The sequence below is a fragment of the Scedosporium apiospermum genome (assembly GCF_000732125.1).
Source record: "Scedosporium apiospermum strain IHEM 14462 chromosome Unknown SEQ_SAPIO_0132, whole genome shotgun sequence".
In the NCBI taxonomy this organism is placed as follows: Eukaryota; Fungi; Ascomycota; class Sordariomycetes; order Microascales; family Microascaceae; genus Scedosporium; species Scedosporium apiospermum.
In genome coordinates this window covers 397,149-419,489 of record NW_015971833.1, presented here as the reverse complement: position 1 = coordinate 419,489, position 22,341 = coordinate 397,149, and the positions used below count along the sequence as shown (strand labels likewise).

The window sequence follows — 22,341 nt, the reverse complement described above, 5'->3', positions numbered from 1 at the left end:
TTGGGGGCTGGCGGGGCGGTCAGAAGATGGTCCGCCTGGCGCACTTTCAGCAGCAGGACCTGGCCAGACCTCTCTCTGTGTGGCGCCGCAGCTGCGAGACGAAGATGGAGGGGACAGGCCAACAACCTGGGACCGACGAAGGATCAGATATTGATCAAATCGTGCAATTTCAATCTTGCCAACTCTTGGGGCGTGTGGGAATTTCGTAAGCATGGATGGGATCAATCATCAAACCCTCTTCTCAACTCACACACCGAGGGGACCTGCTCTTCTCGGTGGCCCCGCTGCAAGTCGTCTGCAGGTTTAGTCCTGGTTCCATGCGGGGCCGGCGCAGGACAAGCTCTTTGCCTGGGTTGGTGCATGTTGGCGTCGCAAAGATGTGGTGAGTACGAAGTGGTACGGACCGACATCCACACGCTCTTGACAACCTTGACCCCCACTTACACACCAAGTTCAAAAAATCACCTGCAGGTCGCTACACGATGCTACTCCTACTCCTAGTCGGCAGAAGCTGTCAAGAGTCGTGCAGCTAAACGACTACGAAGAATCCAATGATTATCTAGATTACACTGCGTTGAAATGGGTGGCGTCCGTATTAGCCTGCGGCGCATCCGTGGTTGTGTTACTGGGCTTCGGCGACGCCTCCTCCCCCATCAAGAAGCCGTGCAGGCAGTATTTTTTCTCTCAGCACAGCACAGCAAAGAATTTTTCTCCCCCCTCTAAACCAAGGATATTTTCTTCGTGGAAGCCGATGATCTATGCAGGCGAGAAAAAAAACCACCGAATCTTGTAGCACAAATGATTCGAGAAAATGTGCCGCTCGGGCTGTTATTCCAAAGAGGATCAGATCGACAAAGCCAAGTTTAGAATCTCCCTTTTCATCACCGACCGGGGCGGTGATTTGCCAGGGGCGGCGGAACGGGGGGAGGGGGTGGTTTGGCCCAACCCGCACTCGGATCCTTTCGAGCTAGAGCCAGCAAAGATGCCAGCACATGCCGAGTGAGCGCCGAGCACTAACAATTGCGATGCGGTTATCTCGGAAAATGGCAGCATCATCACATCACCAACCTCAACGAGTTGGCCTCCTATCTTTTGGACGAGCTTGTATCCAGCCTTTCATTCCTCTATCTCTCCTATATGCCCACTACGAGGTAGAGAGATGTTTGCGTATATTTTTTTTTTTTCTTTTTCCGTTTGCGCCAACTGATGGTGCAGATAGCAGATATTAACACTCCTTCTTGTGGCTAAAGAAAGCGCTGTCACCCGGGCACAGGAGTCAAAACTGGGTAGCGAGGAAGGGTCCCGTGCCGTGTCTGCGTGGAAGGAGGATTTAATATATTAAGATTTGTGTTCAATGTTTCCCTGGGGCGAGATTCAGCTACGGTTGGTTGAGATGCGTGCATGCAGGCGATTTTAATATCGAAGAGGTCGCGAGTTGCCCGTCTTGCGGGCGGTTTTTGAGAGTTATCGGACGAATCGTGAGAGTTCACCTGGATGAGGTGCCAACAACACCCACCTAGGATTACGTCTCGATGTCGAGATGTAGGTCAGGAAAGGCTGAGCGTCTTTGAGAGAGAAAATAACAACGTCTCCGTTTGGGCAGGAGGTCGAGAAGTGCGTGCTTCTCGAGGCATATCTCACAATGGCCGTGCAGTCTGTCTCTCAGATTACTTGGACACCATCTTCTTGCTTTGCACTTTGCTCAACTTTTTTCTTTTCTATCTCTCTTCTTTCCTTCTTATTTCGATTTTCTTCTGTTTCACGAAGACGAGGAGAGAAACCGGGAAATGAAAGGACTCTCTCGCCTTTAGATACACTCCTCCCCTCCCCTCGAAGCTGGAACGCATATGCAGCTCGATTAATTGCATCTTCCTCACCGACGGCGCAGAGACGATCCACCCACACTCGGCTACTAAGAATAAACCAAGGCAGACTCTGGGATTTCTATAACACACTGTTTGGTCAGGACGCCCTATGCAGAGGCAAAATATATTGCCTTTGCATGGCGAGTGAGCCTCACGTGGGTCGTGGGGATAACGCCGATTGTTTCGTGATGCTGACTGGTGATCTGTGTGTTATTCTTTTGCAACCAACCCAAAACTGGAATTTTGATAAGAAGAGTGGATTCTTTTTCGATATTGAAGATCGATTGGTCTGGAAAAGAAGATTGATTATCTTTTGGGAAGTAAGAATTACTCTATCTTTTTGGTCGGCCCTTTCACATACTTGTATCAAAACCGCTGATATGAGTGGGGACGATGTGGTTCCCAGCAGTGGAGATTCTGCAAGTTTTTTTTTTTTGCTTTTTTCTTTTCTCTCCCCGTTTCTAATGCAGCCTCAGTGCTCTATCGAAGATCCTCTGCGTGATAAGCATAAGGCTGGGGCAGTTTTGGAACGATAATGGTGGCACCGCTTACGCTTCGGGCAGATCGCGCCATCGAAGTGTTTGGCCTTGCCTGCCTGTCGAAGCTACATGCCACACTCTAACAACACTATTTTTATGTTGTAAACTACTAAAGATTGATAGCAAGGCTCTCTGAGAACGCCCATTGTGTTTCAGTATTGGGCTTGTGCCTGGCTTAGAAGGGCTTACACCAACTTCGTAAGATGGGGATGGCTTCATGCGAAGGAATAGTGTACATTAGAGGATGCTCTTTCCTCCTCCCACTTACTTCGTACTTCGGATTTGGTACCTACTTCGTACTGCACTACCTTCTCTTCGACTCTCGAGCAGTCCTTTTTGTGGGGTCGTCCGCTTTGAGTTACTTTGATCTACGGCACGTCTTGTTTTTCGGCTTCTAGCGCCCGAGTAGAATCGAGTATTCTTCTCTTCTCTTTTCTTTTTGTGGATCTTAAGTGGCTCCTCTCACCTGCTAGCGTCATGGACTATCATCATCGCCGTCACCTTGCCTTTCTGCCATGGCCCTTGACCTTGGAGACTACACTATGGAGAATGCGATCCACTCTTGCGCATCCCCACAGAGCTACTGGGTCGAGATGGACCTTAGACCCTATCGACGAAGTATGAAGTAGTGTAAAAGTATGAGTCGTGCAGCTCACCAGGGCTAGTAAACAGAAGGAAAGAAGAGAAAGAGGGAAAGAAGGAAAGAGGGAAAAAAGCAAATCGCATCAAAATTCCGCTCCTACCCTCCATCCAAACCGGCCGGCTCCCGGAGAAAGGGACGCAGTGCCATTGGGCATCGAACATGGAGAACCTGCATAGAAACCTTCTCTTTCCGGATTTGAACCTGGGGGATATTACTATTTCCCCTCGACTATAATTCCAATCGAGCTGTCCAAGTTTAGTGTGAAAGTACTTCGTGGTGAGATGGAGTGCAGTGTGGCATATACATCAGACCCCCATCGAACGGGTAGTATCGCCCTTCCCTGCAGGACCTTTTTTAGGGCCTTTTTTTTTTTCCTTCTTTTTCTTGATCTCCTCTCTTTAACCTTTTTCTTTTCTTCTTTTCGCAGAAAAGAAAACGCGGGAGAGACGATAAACAGGTCTAAGCCTCAATGATTATGCAAGACAGGGAAAGTTTACCCTGTAAAATGAGACCATCTGGGTTGTATCGAGGAGAGGGGGGGAGGGAAACCCGGTAGGGGTCCCCCATAAGAGTAGGAGCCAAGATTGCTACTCTGTACGGGAGTCGAAAGACTTTCGGCTTCTTTTCCTTCTGCAGACTGCAGAAGCAAGGTGGAAAACGGCTAAGAAGGTTCTTTCGCTTCCTTCGTACCTCTCTGGCGTGTACAAGGCCACTACACCGCGGAGTACAACAAGGATGCAGATTACGAAGGAAGAGGGAAAGGAATCTGAAAGAGGGTGGGGTGGTACTCGAGATGGGCCGCTAGTCTGTTCTTGGGACGAGGAGGGGCGGTAAGTAGCGGTTTATGGACCTTCTGGACGTTTTCTACGAGACAGGGGGCCGGATTGTAACGGGACTTGGGATGGGAGTGGTGAGGAGAGGTGGAGCAGGGATATGGGAGTTGGGGTCGGGGTTTGGAGCTGGGGGGCTGGGGTTGGGGTTGGCGGATTCGCAGGTCTTCCACTCAGATCTGGTGCGATGTGAGGAGTATGGTGATGATGAGTTGATGTCGTGTCTGCCAGTCAATGGGGAACTTGTTTTTTTCTGCCGGGAAGACTGGGGGGGTTGTCAATTCTGGGGTAATAGTAAATCTACTAGTCTTATCTTTTGTTGTGCGAATGCCCTCATTTCGTTTGTTGCTGTGGTTCGAGTGCGAGTGGATGATGGCCTGAGTCTACGAAGTACACGATGAGCAGGGACGTACCGTGTATAAGACGGCCGAATATCCGATACGCGATGCGGGTCAATCGATGTAGCGGCTCTTCCGGCTCCGAGTCGACAGATTTACTTGTCGAATTTGATGCCTCGAAGAAGGATTGCGCTAATGGACTGTTGGATGTCAATACCACTGAAAGGGATTAACTCAACGCCTGTTGTGTCATGCCAAAGTCGCCAGAAGTCGCCAAAGTCAAGATTTAATCTTGGAAAGGCCCGGCACTGACGAGCCCAAGATCTGATCTAGTTGATCGAAGTGGCGTCATGCATTTTCTGCTAGTCCAGCCAAGGTATATTCGGTGTCACGATGCCTTGTGAAGAACAACCTAGCCTTTTTCTTTTTCTTTTTTACTTTCCCCCCACCCCCCTCCATTATTCCTCATGCCGGACAAGCCTCCTTCGTAGTGTAGAACTTTACTTGCGGGCGAGCAAGATTAGCTTCTTCTTTTCGTCTTCTAGCTCCTGAGGTAATTTCATCCTTCTTCTCCTAAAGATGGAGTAGAATGTAGCCCTCCAATCATCTTACCCACGAAGCATTCTTCTAAATTTGCCCTGTTCATTACCCTCTTATTTTTTCCCTTTTCGTGGAAAGGGTTTAGAGGCGGGGGTTTCAGCGAAGCGGAATGAAGATTGAATTGATGTCGATCTCGACCTCGGAATAGGAAATAGGCTTGACAAATCCTTGGCTTCTCCAGTCGTGCCAGTTGTACTCCTTGTCCTACATCATACTACTAATCTAGCATGTATGAGGTATTCTGTGCCTAGTCCAAGCAGGGTGCTATGCGGGCGTGTTTTTCGGTTCAGAGAGGCTCATCTTACCCCTCGGAACACTTCCGAAGTATGCTGCGAGTTCCGGCCGGGCTGATGCGGGAAAGCCACCGAGACAAGAAGAGATTTTGGCGTATACTAATCACGGTCAATCTGGGGGTATGTAGTATTTGTTTTTCACAGACATGGAGCTCCGTCTGAGCGCATCTTCACACACACATTAGCGCACTATTACCGAGTCTGAAGGAGCGGCTAGAGTTGTAGAACTCTTGACACGAAATACGCAAGAGGCATACCAGGAACAGTTTGAATGCACTAAGTGTGTAATTCGCGCGAACACGGCTTCCTGCTGTACCGACGTGGCACCCAAGCTGCACTCAATCACGATCAATAGTGCCGTCGCATAGCCTTCTTTTCCCCAGATTCTTCTAGTTTCCGAGTTCCTTTTAGCGCCCCAGCATGTCAAACCATATTCCATCTCGATCTCCCAAACTACCAAACAAACAGCCGATTCACGGGCAAGTGCGGCAAACGCTCATTTGCCACCAGAGTTTTTAACTTCGTAAAGACCAAAGAAAGCGACACAGCCCTAGAAGGCAGTCCGTTCGATTTCGGGCATAGGATCGTGCCAGAAAAAGCACGAGTTATTCTGTTTAAAGTGACAACAAGACAGCTTCGCATGGGGGGTACGGGCGTGGGAAGACCATCACGCGCACTGTACGCTTTCGAGGCCCTTATTTCCTCCCCCCTTTCCCTCTCCTTTCCCCAGTTCTAGTTTACGATGCGAATCGCACATTTTTAGTCAAAAGCAGCCGATCCCAGACGGACGGGCTAGCCATGCCAAGCCCGCTTCGCCAAGTGTCTCGAGGGGGAAAACCTCCTTCTTCTCTCGGACTAAGCACTCCGCTTTTTTCGCGGAAGGATTTCAGACAAAAAGGCGGGGGAGAGGAGGATGGGAGATGGAGTTCAATGTTGTTTTTTGCGGAGCCGGCATGGTGCATGGGAGGTGAGGCCCACGTCTCCACGTTCGCGATGGTAATCTTACGAAGGATGGTGTCTGGATATTGTGGTACGGTACGTGTACTGAGTGAGTACTGCCAAGTTAATTAGTGCATTGGTGGTTTCCTGTCGTGTTTCTTTTCTGTGAGTTGAGAGTTGAGCTTCCACCGGAAGCGGGAGGTCTCACCGCGATACTCTTGACTGGGAGGCGACTTGGGCTTGTGTGGATCCGATGAATAATAGAGTTGTGGGGTTCTGGTTTAGTAATATCCTGTGTTGTCCTTCAATTGTTTGTTGTCTGATGCGAGGGAGGATTGATTATGCGGGCTGCCTCAGGCCCGCTTACCCCAGAATATTCAAAGCCTTGATGCAAGAATTGCTTTTCTACCTTCACGGCAATTCCCCCCCCTGTTTGCAGTGCCTCTGAGCCTCGAGAAGATTGTTCTCTTCTTTTTGTTTGTTTTGTGTTGTATATTTTCATTTATCTTATTTCTGATTTAAGTTTTGTATATTTTCTTTTATTTTATTTTCTGATTTAAGTTTTTCTTTTCATTTCCGCCCTCTTCTTCGGGCCGAGCGTCACGCATCATGAGTATTTCTCGGACTTGGACCAGTAGAATCATCCAGTTCGAGGGTCCGATTTCCGGGTTTCGCCATTGAGCACTAGCCAGGCGAGGCGAGGCTAGCTGGGGGCTTAGTTAGGTTCTGAGGAGGGCTCAGATAAGGCATATTAGAATCTAGCCGTTGATAAATTGTTCACCAAGGAGCTAACGACACCCTGTGAGATACCTGCCCGCCGACGATCCCCTTCTCGAGGTCCGGGGCAGAAGGGCAATTCCGTCAATCTATGTGCAGGGACCGATCAAAGCTCTAGATCTCAGCTTTCCGCGCGCTGCTTTTCCGCTTCAGCGTTTCTTTAGACCAGGCGCAGGCCACTGTGAGCATTCCCCGTGAAACGGAGCCTAGACGGACGTAGACTCCAGTGTAAGAGCTGAGTACTCCGAAGTATACACTGGGCTAAAGGGCCGAGTCACAGAGAGAGCTGATTGTTCCGAGAAGGAGATGAGGACAAAAAACAACAAGAAAGAAGAAAACGAAAAAGGAAAGGGAAGGGCAGGACCAAGGACTCGGTGAGCGTTTACGACTGCCGAAATGAGGCGAGTGCGAAACGGCCAGCGCTCAAACGACAAACATTCAAGATGTACGCCTGGAGCTCGTCCAGGCGGCCTGTGTTTCGCAGAAGCTGAATATCGCCGAAACTCTGCAAGTAGATGCGCCGCGCTGCGCCGCGCAGGGGAGGAATAGAAGAAGGCTGACCGAGCGTCAATTGCACGTTAAGTCTGCATCGTAAAAGCAGGGCTGTCTCTTACTCCTCCTTGGTTAATGAGGATTACAAACAAAGTGAGCTGCTCCACCCACGGTGGCGAGACAAAATCGGGGCGTTGGAGGTTTATGGAACGTTGCAGCTTGGATTTATCTGCGAGGTCTCGGCCGTACCTTGTCGCTTCGCGGGAGGACTACGGAGCTTCTGAATGGAGCGTGCGGTGCATCAGCAGAGCACTGAGGATTTCTGCACTGTTTTTGGACGTTGGGGCACTGATGTGCCATGTTTGATACTGGTCGAGAGCCGAATTGGCCTGGCCAACCCGGTTAGACTCGTTCTGAGCCGGATGTCGCTGGAGGGTGAGACTGGGGTTGCTTGTGCTTTACTTCGTACGCATCAGTATCGTGTAGTGTACTTCGTATGCGTAAACTACATTGATCTCATCCTCCGCACCCGCATGGGCAGGCCTAGCCTCAGGGACACAGACGTTCCAGCAGCCCTGGGCGTGCAGCTTTGAGCCACTCACAGCGCTGCCTTCCAGCACTCGCAACAGGGCCTGGGCCTGGCTTGGTCCAGCCAAGGCGCTAATTTTATCTCCCAGTGGCGCTCGCCCAGGGCTAGCTCCATCGATCGAATTGATCGAACCAGCATCAATCTGATTGATGCCTCTCTCTCTCATGACGCTAAGTCCCCATCCACTTGACGCTATTCCCATCCCATCGCATTTCCCGCTTCTCTAAACTCAACGTCTCCAGCATCCCCAGCATCTCCAGGTCGCAATCGCCAAATGACCTGCCAATTGCAAAACTCTGGGCTTCCCACCAGCTCCCCTCTCCAGGCTCACCTGGCTACTCCCTAGCATAGTGTAGTGTAGGCTACGCTAGCCTAGCCCCGCACAAGAGTTAATTGAGGAGCTGGCTAAAGGTACTGTTGACTGCATCGTCGTTTGATTCTCGTCAATAATCTCCCCTCCCATCCCAATTCAATGGCAGGCGTCGCCTTTCTCTCGATCCACATCGGTGCTTCGTCGCCATCAATGGCAACTCGTCCAGCAATGGATACCCTTGCCTCGGCTGTCCCCTGACCCCGGAGCCAATGGCGCGCTGTTGCAGAGTCAAACTATCCGACGGCGGTGTCATTCTCGCCGAACCAAGAAATCATTGACATCGATGCAACCATCCAGACACGCCAGTGTTTTAAGAGGGCATCGAGGCTCCCCGCCTTGGGCCTTAGGTAATCAATCATCACTCATGGATCAGTGGCTTGGCATCGATGCCTTTGCCGTTTGCTCCTGGTTCCTCGATCAATGATGATGCTCACTCGGTCTGCCCGCACACGCCCATCACATCATCTTCAAAAGATTGGGGGAATCAAGATGCAGAAGACCGAAAGGCGGCCGTTCGGCGGTATTCTGCCTTGTCACAGTCGTAGACAAGCGCAAGTATAGGTCATGTTGAGTAGCTGTAGCCTCTACCCTAGACTTACTTCCTGCGAAGTAGAATTCTCCGTACCTCCTCTTTGCCTGGACATGGTAGCCAGGCAGATGCAAGACGCCACTTCGATAATCATTGATCTACGAGGACGCATAGCATACGCACCAGCTAAGACCCCTAAACGTTGAGTTTATGCTCCTTCGTCCTATTGGGTCCGTGGTAATAAGAGTGAACCCGAGTAAACCTCGAGGCCACACACGTAACCACACACGCAACACGGACATCGTGCCGAGTCCAAGTGGAATCCGGCGTCTTAGCGCATATGCCGGCAAGTCCCATTGTGAGCTTATTACACCGAGATCGTGCTTCCGCCAATTCTTCCGCCCATACCCCTCCTTTGAACTTGCACAGGCACGCCGTCTAATCGGTAGTGCCGTGGGGCAAAAGAAAAAGAAAAGGAAAAAATTAATACTCATAAAAAGAAAGAAGAAAAATGGAAAAAAAAAAAAAAGGTACAAAGTAGCAGTACTAACGGAACTAGCTCACAGCCCAGGAGAAAGAAGGGGGAACTGGAGACTAATTTCAACGGAGAAGTACAACTCTGGCATTTGATTCTCTACCTGTGAGACGATGATTGCTACCTGACCCATAGACAAGGGAAATCCGCCGAGCGTTTCTGGGGCGGCGCTAGGAGGGCTAGGAGGGGCCTTTGCGGGGTGGGAGACTGGTCTCCGGAGAAGTCTAAGATGCTGGGAGTTTCTGGCACCCCCCTCCCCTATTTCCGCGCGGAAAGTTAAGGATGGGGTTGAAATGAGATAGCGGGTCTCTTTTTTCAACTTTGTTGGTTCAGGGAGAGGAACAGAGAGGCTCTGAGGTCCCCCTTCTTTGGTTCCGTGGGATTCGGAGACGGCTCGGAAGGTGGCACCTCTTTGGGTTGCACGGTGAAGATCCTAGGAGCCGGGACTCGGCAGCTGTTGGTTCTTGGGTGTGAGCCTGTGAAGCGTACTCCGTACGTTCCAGCATACGAGCGCGATGGCGTGACCTGGATATGTAGTATACTCTCTTTCCACCCCCTCTACGTATCTTCGTCACGGCTTGTCCTGTTGGGAATGGCGTATGATACCCCCTTTCGGAGGTCGATATTGCTTCACCAGGGCATGACGGTCTTCGAGGAATACAGTCCGAGTTCTCGGACATCTTAGAGCCTTTGGGTCCTTTGGGTCAGCAGTCTGTGCCTCAATTTATTCAACGCGATGGATTTGCTGCGCCTTTCGTGGCTTGGGCCCTGAGCGTGCTCCGCGTCCGGAGGTTGGCTGCTGTTGTGCAAGAGTTCAAGCGGTGGTGTTTGCATCTCCCTCGCTGGATCCCTGGGCGCATTGGCGAGCGAGGCTATATGGGAATGGGGATTTCTTGGATTATCCTGACGCGAGAGGAGGAATCTATATGGTCATGGGACGTGCAGGGGCTTCTCTTCTACTGGAAAATTCTGTTTCCACGGCGTGGCTACGAGTCAAGACACCGTCATCATTCTTATGACTTATGGTGAGTTTGTTGGTTCGTCGATGAGGCTGTGCCTCAAAGGCTGGTTACCTAAGGTTCATTGTTCAGACGTCTCTCGCTGCCTAGCTATGCATATTCGGGTTATTCCACCGGAGCTTATCCTAGCCGGCTGGAGGGGGAGAGTGTCCCCTCTAGAGAGATTGTGGAAGAACCCCAGAGTGGAAACTGGCGATGATAGTATTCATCTTGCCATTGACCGTCCACTGTTCACCATTATCGGAGCCTGGCCGCGTTAGCCGTCTTGGCCAACGGATCCGAGAGCTTTGCTATCTTGAATCTGTGCAAGGCAATACAGAACAGACGTCCAACTGCTTAGATTGGATGGCCGCCGACCGTCCCGGACGCGGTGGCTCTTCGTCAGAGAGGATGGAAATCCACACAACTTCGCTGTCACTTTCCCAGCGCGATGGTGATAACCATGGACCATGGGGGCCACGACGCGTTTGTCTACATGATGCAGAGGATTCAATATCCGATGCAGAAATGTGCTATGAATAGTCACCAGACCTAGGTAGGCGTGGGATTAGAGAGATTATACTCTCCACATCATCTGCATCGAGATATCTGAGCGAGGGTGGGCAATATAGCGTCCGACTTATCGTAACCCGGTTTCAAAGAGTTTAGGTCGGCGAGCATGTAGAGATACCATACTTCACAGCCCCGATGCAGATGAAAGTTCTAGAACTTGAACATATCTTTTCTCCCTTCAATCTGACCCTCATGACCTGCGAGAGGAAGGCAAAGGCAGGACAGACAGCCTCGTCAGCGCGTCTCATGATGGCATCATATCGAAAACCCTGCCTCGACGTTGAAATCACGAACCAGCTCGCCATCGCCCAAAAAGTCAAGTCAAAAGAGAGGGAGACTGCCCCAAAGCCACACAAGCCTCGTTCCATTTTCTTTACTAACCGAACCCAGCAGGTCTGATCCTATTTTCAGTTCAGTGGGGGGCCCAGGATAAGAGAGTTGATGGTTGATGGAAGCGGAGAGGGGGGGCGCTTACACTGCAGAAGCGATATTGTTTTATATGAAGCGCCACACCAGCTCAAACATATTTTCTTTCCTCATTTTTCCTTTGGTGAGCACGCTGTTTCTTTCGTCTATGGCGATTTGGCTCATGAGGAATATGCTCTCGGACTGGGATATGGGGCGCCCACCCTCCTGCTCAATTACTGGTTTTGGGTAATCGATGAAAGGGAAAGAATGGTCCGCGAAATGCATGCGAAAGAGAACGACGTAATCTCGCAAGGTGCTTTGACACTACGATCTGATGATCTTGCGTGCTAGAAGGAGAGGAGGTTGTGGAAGATAGAGAAGGTGTATCGATCCATCGTGATGGCGGTGCAGAATAACGACAAAGAGAGAGAGAGAGAGAAAAAGGGGGAAACATAACACACGCCCTCCTCCTAATCTTACAAACAACGCTTCTCGTGATCCGCATGTCCGCAGGATAAGCGAGCTCGGACATATGCATCCACTTCAAGCTCCTCGTGTGACTCGCCATGTCCTCCCACCTAGCTCTCAAGATCTCCATACAGAAGTTACATACATGTGTGGGAATATCGGAGAATGTACAGGGTTGAGAGAGGAGGGTATTCAATCAAAAGTGGACGATGGCTTTGTGGCTTTGTGCGCTCAACTTGACAGAAAATGGTCATCTGCCGAAGCGAGCTGCACAAGTACCGAGGCGTAGAAAGAACCCGCTCATGTGCCGAGCGTGTAAATTATCGAGTGTGCATTCTCTATGAACGAGCTAAACCGAGATGATCTCGTGGAGATTGGGGGGGCGAGAAAGAATAGCAAAGGAAGAATGGTGTTTGGGATATACAGAATATTGTGCCCAGTCGACGGAGCTTGGACGAGGCCCGGAGAATTGGAGGCGGCCGGCGCGGATCGGACACGGGAGCGCGAAAAACGGGAGGGAACGTCACGGGGACTAGAAGGACGATTTGAATCGAATGTTGCAGACCAAGGGGAGTCCATATAAGGTACAATGTGTAAGCTTACGCTTAAGGATCTTTGGAGATGAGGGTGAGATTGTGAAGAGGTCTACACGCATGTCAGCGACGGGGATTGCGACCGGAGCGTGGGAAGGTCGTCGCTGTGATGATGTCCGAGGCTGTTCTGGTCTGGGCTTCATCGAGCGCGATGCCGTGTGAAAGTGCGGTGCTGATAGGATCGAAGCGGAGTGGGATCTTCTAATCTCACTCTCGCTGAGATTCACTCCTCCTGCTCGGGACCAGAGTGGGTAGATGGAACTGCTCTCCGACGGCATTCAGAGGTCGTGATCGAAGACTAGGCAGAGCCGATAAAGGTCTGGGTGACGTGGACATGAACCTGCCAAGGTGGTAAGTTTCACCGCAGGCGACCCAACACTGGTCGGGGAGAGAACGGACGGGGGAGGCCCGATGCTATCTCCGTCCTCTCAAGTTCAAACCCTCTCTTCTGAAATTTCATCTGCCTCGTCGGGAGGAACTCTGTCAATTCTTCTACAGGGGAGAAAAGTAAACATATTCTCATACACTCGCATTACTATCACAATCTGGCACCACTCCCTGCACCCCCGGCGTCCTCCCTCCCGTACCCTCACGCCTTCTCCGCAAGCGCATCAAGAATCGGCTGCTCCAACGACTCAGGCTTCGTCGTCGACGCCCACCGTCCCTTAATCGTCCCGTCCCTCCCAATAAGGAACTTCTCAAAGTTCCACTTGACCCTCTTGATGCCCATGAGCCCGGGCTTCTCGTTCGTGAGCCACTTGTACAGGGGGTCGGCGTGGTCACCGTTGACGTCGATCTTCTTCATGATGGGAAAGGTCACGCCGTAGTTGACCTGGCAGAAGCTTTGGATCTCGTCGTCGGTTCCGGGCTCCTGGCCGCCGAACTGGTTGCAGGGGAAGCCGAGGATGACGAAGTCGTCGGGGTTCTTTTGCTTGATCTCGTTCCAGACTTTTTCGAGTCCGGCGTACTGGGGTGTGAAGCCGCATTTGGAGGCGGTGTTGACGACGAGGACGACTTTGCCTTTGTAGTCGGCGAGAGGGACTTCTTGGCCGCGTTCTACGTAATTGGTTAGTTAGCTGCTAACTTAATTGTTTTAATTTGTCTGCATTTTTATTTGCTTTTTTGTTGTCTTCTTCTGCAATCGGGCATTGCAGTGCACAGAAATGCGCCACTACCGCCGTCATACTTCGTACAAAACGGGGTGCAGGGGTGGAAAGAGAGGGGCAACGTTGCGTAGTGCAGTCAAGGATACAGGGAGGAAAGGAGGACTAACTGTCCAAGGGTTTAAAGTCGTAGAAAGCCGTCGCGGAAGCCATGGTGCTAAGCGGGTGGCTTGGAGATCTTGTTACTAGTCGAAACGGAGCAGATGGCGAAGCGCTAGACGTCGGAATGCGTCGCTTCTTGATCGCGGGGCAATTTCTGATCTGAGGTGAACAAGAGTGGTGTCGATAAAGCGGGTGGTTTGATAGAAGAGGGGGTATACGGCTGGGCCAAGTTGGAGTAGTAGGTTGAAGTCTGGTGAGGGGGAAAAGCTGTCGGTGCTGACGTCGCAAGAGCATTTGTCGGGATGGCATGAGGCGAGACGAGGAGGGATCCCCGCCCGTTTTAAGCGATTGATGAAGCTAATTGATCGAGCACGCCGGATACAACCATTAAGGTGGGACAGAGCTTCAGAAGCTCGGCACAGCGAGCATCCGACGCGGAGAGCTTGACCACTTGACACTTGATACTCAAATGTCCCCCTCCAACTTCTCTTTCCTTCGGACTGCTGGGTTCCCCCGATTCGATTTGGAAGCACTGCGGGGTCCGAGTCAGTCCAAAAGAAATGACGAATTCGTCCGAGGGCTGGATCAAGGAGATAACACGCGGAGCTAGGAAGCCCTTCTGGGGAGATTCTCCCGAGGTGGAGAGCTGCCGTGACAAATACCGTTCGAAGTGGTTTTTGTTTCCTCGGTCGACGGGGAAGACAGTCGGACTCTAAGTCGTGCTTGATGTCTCCTTGCCCAAATTTTGTCGATGGCCTCAGCTGGTGAGGATCTGCGTGATCCTGGCTGACCTGTGGTCCGTTCAGGAACAGGGCCGAAACAGTTTCTTGTTACTCAACCACGCCGATGCTTGTTGCACATTGCACAATGCAGCTTGTCGCAGCCAGTGACAAATTGTCAATTACGCCTCGGTACATCAACCTGTAAGCTGCACTTGTACCAAGGTACTTTTCAATGCGTCATTGGGACTTGGGATCATAGATGGCGACGTCATCCCATCACGCAAACAACTGAAGCAGGTCCAGTCCATCCAAGTCACCACGCACCGCTCTTTCCTCATTGAGGCGCTCAGTACGAGCCAAACGTTGCTTTTGACCCGGTGCGAGTCGCTCTTTCCCATTACTATCTGCAGACTTGTACAAAACGGTGTACTCCGTAGGTTTGATGTTTTGGGATTCTAGGAATTGGTACCATGTCCAACGAGCAAAGTGTATAGAGGTACTTTGCTACTTGGAGGCTTCCACGACACATGGATGTACTATTACCCCTCTTGATTGTCATTTCCCCTTGCGTAGCTAAGCACAGGTACCCCGTACACAGACGCACTCGAAGCTTGGCCAAGAAGGAACATTGTCGTTCAATCCTGGATGGTTTGGACAATTGACAATTGACAATTGATTGTCACGGATGGCTTCGTTTGCGACCTTTCATCTTGCTCAACCGCCGTAGTTCAGCCCCATCCGTATGTCAATTGTTTGCTTGGCTTGCTCTCTAGCGACAAGTTCGATTTTGATTGCCAGCTTCCAACCAAGGTCCTCGACCCCGCAATTCTTCGCGACATCGTCAGCTCTCCCCAGCCGAAGCAATGACCGCCCAAGAGAAGCGTAACATCATCATAATAGGTACACCCAGAACCCGAATTCCACCCTGAAATCCCAGTCTCTCTACCGGATATTAATCCGAAAACAATCCACTCGCCCAGGAGGTGGCATCATCGGCTGCACAACCGCCTACTTCCTCTCCCACCATCCCCTCTACTCCCCGACAACCCACCGCATCACCCTCCTCGAAGCTACCGACATCGCCTCCGCCGCTTCGGGAAAAGCCGGTGGCCTCCTCGCTCTATGGGCCTATCCGGACTCCCTCGTGCCCCTCTCCTTCCGTCTCCACGCCGAGCTCGCCGCCCGCTACGACGGCCCTCGCAGATGGGGTTACCGCCGCCTCAAGTGTGGTTCCATATCCGCGACCGTGTCGTCCGAGAAGATCGCTAGCTTCACAGATAAGAGTCCTCGCGGAAGTGTCTCGACGGAAGCGACCGCAATTGGGGCCGGGACAGGAGACGAGAAGGATTGGCAAAAGCTACCGAAGCAGGATGAGCATGCGGCGCGGTTGTTGGAGGAAGCGGGCGTTCCACCGGATTTGAACTGGGTTGACCCCGAAACCTTGGAGGGCTATGCCGAGATGGGCGGGCCGGGGACGACGGACACGGCGCAGGTGCATCCGTTGGAGTTTACAACGGCGATGGCCGAATTGGCTGCCGAGAAAGGAGTGGAAATCCGGACTGGGGCCTTGGTCACGCTGATCAAGACCACCAAGACGGCTGTCGAGAGGATAGAGTATATCGATAGGAAAACGGGCGAGACACATACGATTGAGGACTTCACAGACGTCGTGGTTTGCGCGGGACCGTGGACGGGGAAGCTCCTACCGAAGACGAGAGTTGAGGGCCTACGCGCCCATAGCGTCGTCTTCGAAGCAGATGTCACGCCCTACGCCGTCTTCACCGACATTGTGCTGCCCTCCGACTACGTACCACCCCACAGAGCAAGGAAGGGTCAAAAGCGAAGACACAAGGGCAGCGTAGACCCCGAAGTCTATGCACGACCCAACAACGAAGTCTACGCATGCGGTAAATCGAATCTCTCTCTTCCCGCTCCCCTCTTCCTCCCGTTCAAGGCCCCATTAACTAATACCACAGCGTGTCCTGTTCCAGGCGAGCCCGACACCACCATCCCCCTCCCCGAAACTGCCGACCTCGTCCAAACGGACCCATCCCAATGCGATGACCTCATCTCATACCTCTCGACAATCAGCCCCGCCCTCCGCGCCGCCCCCATCAAGGCCCGACAGGCCTGCTACATCCCCCGTCACATGCGCTTCGGAGACGAGCGGGGTCCCCTCGTCGGTCCTACCTCCATGAAGGGGTTATGGGTCGCCGCGGGCCATACGTGTTGGGGGATACAGAACGGTCCCGCGACGGGGTGCTTGATGGCCGAGTGGATTCTGGAGGGGAGGGTGAGGAGTGCTGATGTTGTGAAGTTGGATCCGAGGACGTTTAAGGTTTGATTGAGGGGGTTTTTCTTGGGGGAGTGTGGTGAGTGAGACTTTGTAATGAGTTACGTCTCGATAATAATGATGATGATATATAGAGTGTAAAATTGATTTCTCGTACCATCTACCACCTACCACCTACGACCAAATTCCGCCCCCCTGGTCGGGTGAGGAGTTATTTTCCACCTTGCATGTACGTCGTACTTACAATAGCACAATGAAGTGACACATCGAGGCCCCGAAAAGCGTTAAATCCAGATATACATACCTTAAAGACGTGTTTCTCCTCGACCATCATCATCTAAACTATAATGTGCATTTGGTTCATATCTAGCCCTTCCAGGAATCGAATGACAGACGGAAAAGAAAAAAGAAAAGAGAAGAACACTTGATGGATCGACGACAATCTGGTAGCTCCCCGTTTTCGAAATTTACCAAAACAAAGGGCATAATGAGCGATTTTGAGTCCACCCCCAAGGAGGATCCTTCTGCGAGCAAGTCTGAGAAACAAAACAATGCTTTAGAAAATAACAAAATACCACCGAGAAGAAAAGAAATAAATCGAGAAGATGGAAAAATGCATAAAAAGTTGTGCAAGAAAGAACCTGAAGAAGCACCTTGAGCATTTATGAAGGAGCCAAAATCTGGCTAAAAGGAGCGAGTGTGGGTGGGTGTGTGTAAGAGAGCGAAGACACCATCTTCCTCCACATCTTCTGATACTTCTCCAACTTATACCCCCAGCCGACGGAGTTAAAAATCCTTTCTACTCAAAACACCTCCTTAATTTTCAGGCGTTATAACGACTTCTCGATAGCCAAAACCTCCTTCACACCCTCCTCAATAGCAGCCACCCGCGCAGCCTCAAGCCTCTTAAGCGGCCGACGCGGAAACCCGCCGTACCCAAAATAGCTCTGGATGGCCTGCTTGGTCCCCGCAATGGCCGACTTGGTGAGGACGTAGTCTCCGCGACTGAGGATCTTTTGGAGCGCAATGGCCTCGTCTGTCTTACCCTCAACATAGAGATTCCAAACGCGAACGCACACTTTGGGCATGACGTTGGCGCCGCCGGCGATGATGCCGCTTCCGCCGCTCACGAGTGTCTGGACGGTGAAGTCGCACATGCCACCGAAGGCCATGTAACCGGAGCCTTCGGACGTCGGCGTTTTGGCATCGGTCGCAAGAGCCACACGGGATAGCTTGCCCGTGTTGCCGCAGGTAAACTTGGTACCGATGATGTTGGGGTGCTTTGCGAGCTTGATGAGGAGGTCGCTGTCCATGTCGATGCCTGCCACTGCGCCGGGGTAGTTATAGAGGATAAGCGGCAGCGGGCTCTCGTCGGCGACGCCCGTGAAGTAGTCGTAGACCGCCGTCTCGTCCATCAGGGCGCGGAAGTAGCTGGGTGGGAGCAGGAGGCAGTAGTCGGCGCCGGCGGCATGCGTCACCTTGCAGAGCTCAATGGTGCCCTTGACGCTTCCCTCTGTGGCGCCTACGATGATGGGCGTCGACTCGAATCCGGCCTCATCGAGAGCCTCGCGCGTGGCCTTCGTGACTAAAACCTTCTCCTCGCGTGTGCAGTGTATGGCCTCTCCGTTGGATCCCATGGTAACCAGGCCAGCTAAGCCGTCGGTTACAAGGCGAACAGCGTGCCTCTTGACTGTGGGGATATCAACCTCTTCGGTCTCTGGGTCAAAGAAGGTCATGGTAGGTGCGTAGATGCCGCACGGAAGCGGGCGACGGGCCGTTGTGTGGCCATTGGAGGAGGAACCATTGCCAGCAGTCATCGTCATAGGTATGCTTGCTTCAGTTCCGGTGGGGGACTGTTGGAGGGAGAGAGAATGAGCCTAAAGGTAAAAAGATACGGATAACAGACGCAATGTTCGCCTTGGACGGAGGATAGGTAGAGGAGAGACAAAAGAAAACAGAAAACTAGCTTACAACTGTTCGATGGCAGGCAAATGTCATACGACAGCAAGATAATCACGTCCGAAAGAAACGTTACGAGCAAATAGGTAACACTTTGCTATGTTTAAACAATACCAATGATCTGTTTATGGGGGCCCAGAGTAGATCGTAAAACTCAGAAGAGTTGGGAGGTGAAGAGCATGAGCTAGGCGGCGGGAGCACTCGAGCAATATATACTCCGGGGCCTGGAAGCTTTCTGCCATCGGAAACGGGACCGAGTGCAAGGGCGCGGAAGAGGCATGGGGAAGAAGCTTGGATCCGTTGCAAGAGCAGCTAGCTCGAGAGCCAACCAGTTTTGGGGTCGGTTCGAATATAAGCGAAAGACATGTACGTCGTCAACTTACGGTAGTCTCAGAGCTAAGACAAGTAGCCGTACCGCGAGCCAGTCGCTACATTTAGAAGCGACGTGGATGGTAGGGTGTGTGCTTGACCAGGATCAACCTTCCTGCTGGCATGTCATGACGGCACCTGCGGCAGGCTGTAATTGGATTTCTTGTCATATAACGGGCTAATATATAGTACAGCCGGAGCGAAGAAATCACGCACCCACAAGTAAGGGGAAGGGCATGTTAGGAAGGTGGCGGTGGTGATCCATTAGTTGTGGACCACCGAGATGCTACGGAGTGCCTGTTCCGTCGAGTTTCGCCTGGGCCAGAAGTAGGGAGTGAGAAAGCAGTTAGACATCTTCCTCCTTAGAGAAACAAGGGAGAAGGTTGAGAGTTCTCGTCTTGGGGAGTAGAATTAGGAAAAGGGAAGGGTGGAGCCGCAGGGCTGGCAGCTTTCATGGCAGCATGGCGATTTGAATCTGGGACATCCCTTCTTCCTACATCAGTAATGTGATGAAGAATAGACCTTGGTTCATCAGCCCTTGGGGTTCATCAAGTACTTGGCCTCCATCTAGGTGGGGATGGGGGATACAAGTACGAGCCGCGGGTGTAAATGGGCAAAAAGGGAGAATGAGGTAACTAGCGACGGGCAAATAACCCGGCAGAACCAAAGCCAGAAAGTTCCATATGTGCCGGGATGGATACCAGAGCTTTTTTTTTTTTTTTTTTTTTTTTTTCTTTGTGGCTTACAAGAAATTGGACTGGCCACATGGTCGTGGTGGTGTGAAGGGTAGGGAGGGGGGTCTCTTTTCTCTTCAATTTGCTGTGCAATACACACTTGTAGATGCCGGCTGTAGAGGTATGTAGGCAAGGTCGGGACGGGACCAACATCAATGCATGTGGGAAACTTGGAGGACAGGTATTTGGGATGGATTTCTGGGGACAGGCGTTTGTCGGCCAGGGTTCAGGGAGGAATTAGGCGATGTGTTTGTCACAACATTCCCCCACGCTGTGCCATCTTTTACCTGATGTCAAGTGGGATGAGGTGAATTGCATGCAGTACGCCAAAGGGCAAACATAATAATAATAAAAAGAATAAAAAAAAAAAAATCAAAGGAAGGAAAAACGTCTGTGTCCTCTCTCCACCGAGCTTGGGTCGGGTTTGGGCGGGGACCCCGAAAATGGGGGTGGTATAAAGGCTGGCTCGGATTCCGGGGTGGGAAGATGGGGTTGGCTGCAGACTGTGAATGACCGGAGCTGGATGTGAGAAGTGAGCGCGAGGCAGACGTTTGGGGTAGGACGGGTTCGACGTAGCATCCAAGCCATTGCAGTTTCGAGGTCGTATTAGCCAGGCGAACACGATGAGACGGCAGAATACAAGTCGCCCAAGCCACTCGAGAGGAAGTCGGACTCGACTTTAGCTGCGCCATCAGTTGTTTCTGTCATCCGCGATCTGAGAGGTACGCAGTACACAAGTCTGGTGTAGCATCTACTCTAAGCCGGGCCGCTGTGTATCGGGCTATGAAGAGTAAGGAACTAAGAACAGGTCAGATAATGTGTGCCACTTACACGAGGGCCTGGGCTGCCGGGTGCGGGGCTGAGGGGAAACAGGCCAAGCACCAGCCTAGAAATATCATATTGTCAAGTTGTGCTTAGGATGAATGTGAGACCGCCGGTCATGTCGTCTGTGTCGTGGTTGACGTTGTGTGGATCATGTCCGTGGGCCGACCGAATCCTATGCAAATCACCCGCTCGTTTTGACCCTGCTAACCAGATTCAGGCGGCATGAGGCAAAATATTACCTTGGTGGGTTGTGGCGCGCTCTCAGGATGTCGGCAGAGAAATAATTACATGTTTCTGATTTTGTAACGACAGAAGATAGACTGATGTCGGGCAACTACCTCCGGGAGGAAGCAGCATTGGCATGCTTCGAGTCGGCGAAGTTGGAGGCAATATTTGAAGTTCGTGGATGCACACGGGTAGTAGCGTCGATGGGCTTCATGATCAAATGATCGATAATCACGGGTTTTTTGAGACCTCCCGGAGAGCTGCATACGGCTGAGGGTATTGGGGATGGTGAAACCCATTGATGTGGAAGGAACATGGAAGCTTGAAATCCGGGGAGAGGTGCGGACAGGATCGCCGGATTCGTGGTTCAAGATCGATGGAGCACAAAGGCACAAAGGCACAGAGGCAGGATGAGCAAATGTCCAAGTCTCTTACTGTACGCATTGACGAGATTGAGAGCTACAGAATATATTTCTACGAGCTAGACAGCGACAGTACGAGGATCAATTCCCTCTATTGGAGTGCTCCTGTCTCGAAGGAAGTCAAATCTTTTCTGGCCGCTCTTGCATCTGATCTTTAAAACTGACATTGAGTATCCTCGAGGTGGATCCCGATCTTGCCACTATCGAAGTACCGAAGACCACAATAGCGGGTCTGGGGTCCTTTCGAGAGGGTGTGCCACGTACTGGCTTCAATGCTCCTTTCTCATAAGGAAGCCAGCATCCGCACTTCTGGCGGCTTCACTACTTCGTGCTTCATATGCCCATTTCATTCCTCGTCAAGATAACAGGTGCAGCCTCGAACGCTAGACAGCACGAGGGTCAATCGACGTCAATGTGCCACTAGTTTAGGTTTTAGCGTGGGGAACCACAGCCATGGCGCCGAGACGCTACATTCCGTGCGCCACCACCCATATTTCCATGCAGTCGACGGATCATGCCTGCTCAGTTGGATCAAATTACTGGACGTCTGATCGAAGTCTGGACGTCCTTGCAGAACAACAGGCAGTCGCGATTCGAAGGAGAATTATTTTTCCTCCAATCGAAAGAAAGATCACCTCAGAGGTACTTGACCCTTCGAGATTATAGTAATAATTACGTACGCAACTTCCTCCGGAGGAAAGAGCGCAGCTGCCTCTGCTCGGTGAGGTATCTGGCCTCGGAAGGCCAACGACGAAAAGGCTGAAGAAAAGGTAGTAGCGCTGCATTGGCTAGACGGCAATTCGAGCCCCTCAGGACAGGCCATCAATCTGTTCCGCTACGGCTTTCTTGTCGATTCCAAGTGAGGATCTGCGATGCAGTACAGGCGGGCAGGGCATTCGCCCGCGGTTTTAATTAGTGCATGTATCCATCCGTAGATACCTTGGAGTGCCTGCGGCTGCTGTCTGAGGCGAACCCGCTGAGAGGTGAAGTACTCAACAGAGTTGTAGATCTAACACACGCACGGCAAGCCAAGGGAGCCAACGGTAGTGGAAGCTCCTGCCTGCATCAAGGTCGGCGCCCCTTTTCAATTTAGCCTGTTCACTCCTTAATAAGAACAGCAGGAGCCATCGAAATCCTGGTCAATA

At 51.7% G+C, this 22,341-nt stretch overlaps 2 protein-coding genes and 1 pseudogene across 2 annotated transcripts; 1 reads left to right on the top strand and 2 right to left on the bottom strand.

The window, feature by feature from the left end:
* Positions 1 to 12,971: 12,971 nt before the first annotated feature.
* On the bottom strand, positions 12,972 to 13,698 carry SAPIO_CDS8864 (Phospholipid-hydroperoxide glutathione peroxidase; the record flags this gene model as incomplete). Its single annotated transcript, XM_016790402.1, has 2 exons — positions 12,972 to 13,438; positions 13,656 to 13,698. The coding sequence occupies 2 exons, from the start codon at positions 13,696 to 13,698 to the stop codon at positions 12,972 to 12,974; spliced, it is 510 nt and encodes a 169-aa protein (XP_016639705.1).
* Positions 13,699 to 15,232: 1,534 nt separating this feature from the next.
* Positions 15,233 to 16,713, top strand: SAPIO_CDS8863 (Uncharacterized protein; the record flags this gene model as incomplete). The annotated part of the gene is made up of 3 exons (XM_016790401.1): positions 15,233 to 15,269; positions 15,350 to 16,276; positions 16,361 to 16,713. The coding sequence occupies 3 exons, from the start codon at positions 15,233 to 15,235 to the stop codon at positions 16,711 to 16,713; spliced, it is 1,317 nt and encodes a 438-aa protein (XP_016639704.1).
* Positions 16,714 to 17,492: 779 nt separating this feature from the next.
* Positions 17,493 to 18,479, bottom strand: SAPIO_CDS8862 (annotated as a pseudogene; the record flags this gene model as incomplete).
* Between the last annotated feature and the right edge of the window lie 3,862 nt (positions 18,480 to 22,341).